This window comes from Cyprinodon variegatus, unplaced genomic scaffold (assembly GCF_000732505.1).
Source record: "Cyprinodon variegatus isolate N-32 unplaced genomic scaffold, C_variegatus-1.0 Scaffold2652, whole genome shotgun sequence".
NCBI lineage: Eukaryota > Metazoa > Chordata > Actinopteri > Cyprinodontiformes > Cyprinodontidae > Cyprinodon > Cyprinodon variegatus.
Window position 1 is genome coordinate 10,908 of NW_015153105.1, and position 2,176 is coordinate 13,083.

The 2,176-nt window shown below is 43.7% G+C and overlaps 1 protein-coding gene across 1 annotated transcript in view; it reads left to right on the plus strand.

The window, feature by feature from the left end:
- The window catches only part of mrps33 (mitochondrial ribosomal protein S33), a 10,337-nt gene extending 9,379 nt beyond the window's left edge, over positions 1-958 (plus strand). The window contains exon 3 of the mRNA XM_015369217.1: positions 647-958. Coding sequence (XP_015224703.1) covers positions 647-752 — 106 coding nt within the window. The 3' untranslated portion in view covers positions 753-958. The remainder of the gene's footprint in view (positions 1-646) is intronic.
- Positions 959-2,176: the final 1,218 nt, after the last annotated feature.

Consider the following 2,176-nt stretch of genomic DNA (forward strand, 5'->3'; position numbering starts at 1 on the left):
ATGAATAAAAAGTGGTCATTGGTTCAGCAACACTGATGTGTCCTCCTCTAACAGTTAAACTCTGTGTCGGTGCTCGTGTTATTTCTAGAAAGTCACGTGACTGATACAGGAGACCAAATGAGAACAAATAATCCAGGAAATCACATTGTAGGATTTTTAAAGAATTGGTTGATTTTTTTTTTTTTTTCACACCAAGCTGCTTGCCTGTTGTAGATTCCCTCCTCCCAGCCTGGTGCAGCTCTTTGCTGTTTGTAGTGGGACTGTTTGAGGCTGAGGACGGGTGTCTGTTCTACGGGTTCAAACAGGTGCCAATAATACAGGTAACCAGTGGAGGACAGAAGAAGTTACAGGTCTGTGAGAGCCAGACATCTTTCTGGTTTGTGACCAAATACTTATTTTCCACCATAATTTAGAAATAAATTCTTTAAAAATCCCACAATGTGATTCCCTGGATTTTGTTTCTCCGCTTCCATAGAAATGCTTTATAATCCAGAATTCCTCAAATGGATTTTAGTTTCATTTGGTAAAAATCACTAACCTTTAGCTATCCGATTATTAATCTTAGAAATAATGGAGCGATTAATAGATCAAAGGAATGATTAGTTGCAGGAGAGTTGATTAAATGGGTTTATTGTTTTCTTTTCAGAGATGAGCATGAGGACTTCAAAGAGGAGATGCGGCGCCTGAGGAAGCTTAGAGGAAAAGGGACACCGAAGAAAGGAGAAGGAAAGAGGGCGGGAAAGAAAAAATAAACTGTCCTGGAGCGTCTGGCAGGAAACGAGCCTTTTTTCTCTCTAAGTTCTCCTCCTTCCTCCCACAGTCCAAACTCCACCGCTAGCTTGATTGGCTTCTCTAGTTTATCCCTGGGGGGGGGTGTCTCTGTGTCACCTGTCCAGGGTGTAACCCCGCCCCTCGCCCACAGACTGCTGGGACCCGCCCCACCCTGATGGGGGGGATGTTTTTTTTTTTTTCCCTTTTTGAATTTAAAGTCTTCACTCATGGATTTAATGATAAATAGAAATAAATGAGCTTTGACATGTTTTATGCAGACTGTTCAAAGATTCCTGGAAAAAAAGCTAAAAATTCAAGGCGTGTGACGTCGCCCGGTCAGCGGAGCAGGACCCCACCCTGGAGCCCAGCCTGGNGATTAATCGAAAAAATAATCGGCCGATTCATCGATTTTTAAAATAATCGTTAGTTGCAGCCCTAATCGGAAGAGAAAAGTCTTCAAACTTATTTAAGTTTGAAGTTTAGTTTTTTTATTTAACTTTTTTGGAATGACTTTGACCTGGATGACTGAGAATCTCCATCAGCATAAAAAATGGAGAGCAACTTGGAAAGAGCCAGGGTGTAGTCAGTGTTTTTAATGTTTCACGCTTTTGTTTGTCCTAATTCTTCTCACCAGCGCTGCTCCGTGTTTACAGAACGTAAAGCCGGGCTCACACCGTATGAGTTTTAGTCCTTCTAGGGCCGATTCTCCAGTCATGCAAGGATTTTTTTGATTAGGCCGAGTTTCAGCCTCATCCTGCGTTGTGGAGCATACAGGAGGTAACGGGGACCTGGAGTCAACAAGTCATCTCTGTCATGTATTTGTTCTGCTCAGCTGCTGAACCAGGTGAGTCTAATCTGCACAGCTTAGTTCACTCTACAGACCTGGTTCAGTGGCTGGGCAGAACAAATACACGACATGGAAATGACTTGTTGATTCCAGGTCCCCCATCTCTGTGATCAGCCTCTCAGGACTAACTCCTAACTAACTCTTCTAGATTGACGAGTCTGACGTGATTTTTGGACGTAGACTATGAGCAGTTAGATAAACTAAGAGCGTGGGAACGTACAGCGGAAGAACATACTTGGTGAGCTGTGAACTTTTAAACCCGACAGTTTCGTCGTACAGTTTGAAGCGATTGAAAGTATGGGACAGCGTGTCCTAAGGAGAGTTGTTTCTGCTTGTTAGATCAGAAGCAACTGTTGGGTGTTGACATCCGAACGTTACCTTTAATTGAAAGGTAACGTCTCGGCTCTGGTGTTCCCACAGCATGCTGATCAGAGCAGAGGAGATTTTAACGCGGGTCTCTTGCCGAGTCGCTTGACCCCGGTAGACATGCGTCAGTGAGCTGTTCAGACTGCCACTAAAAGCCCATTGTTCCCGGGTTTAAAGCGTTTTTTAGCCAGT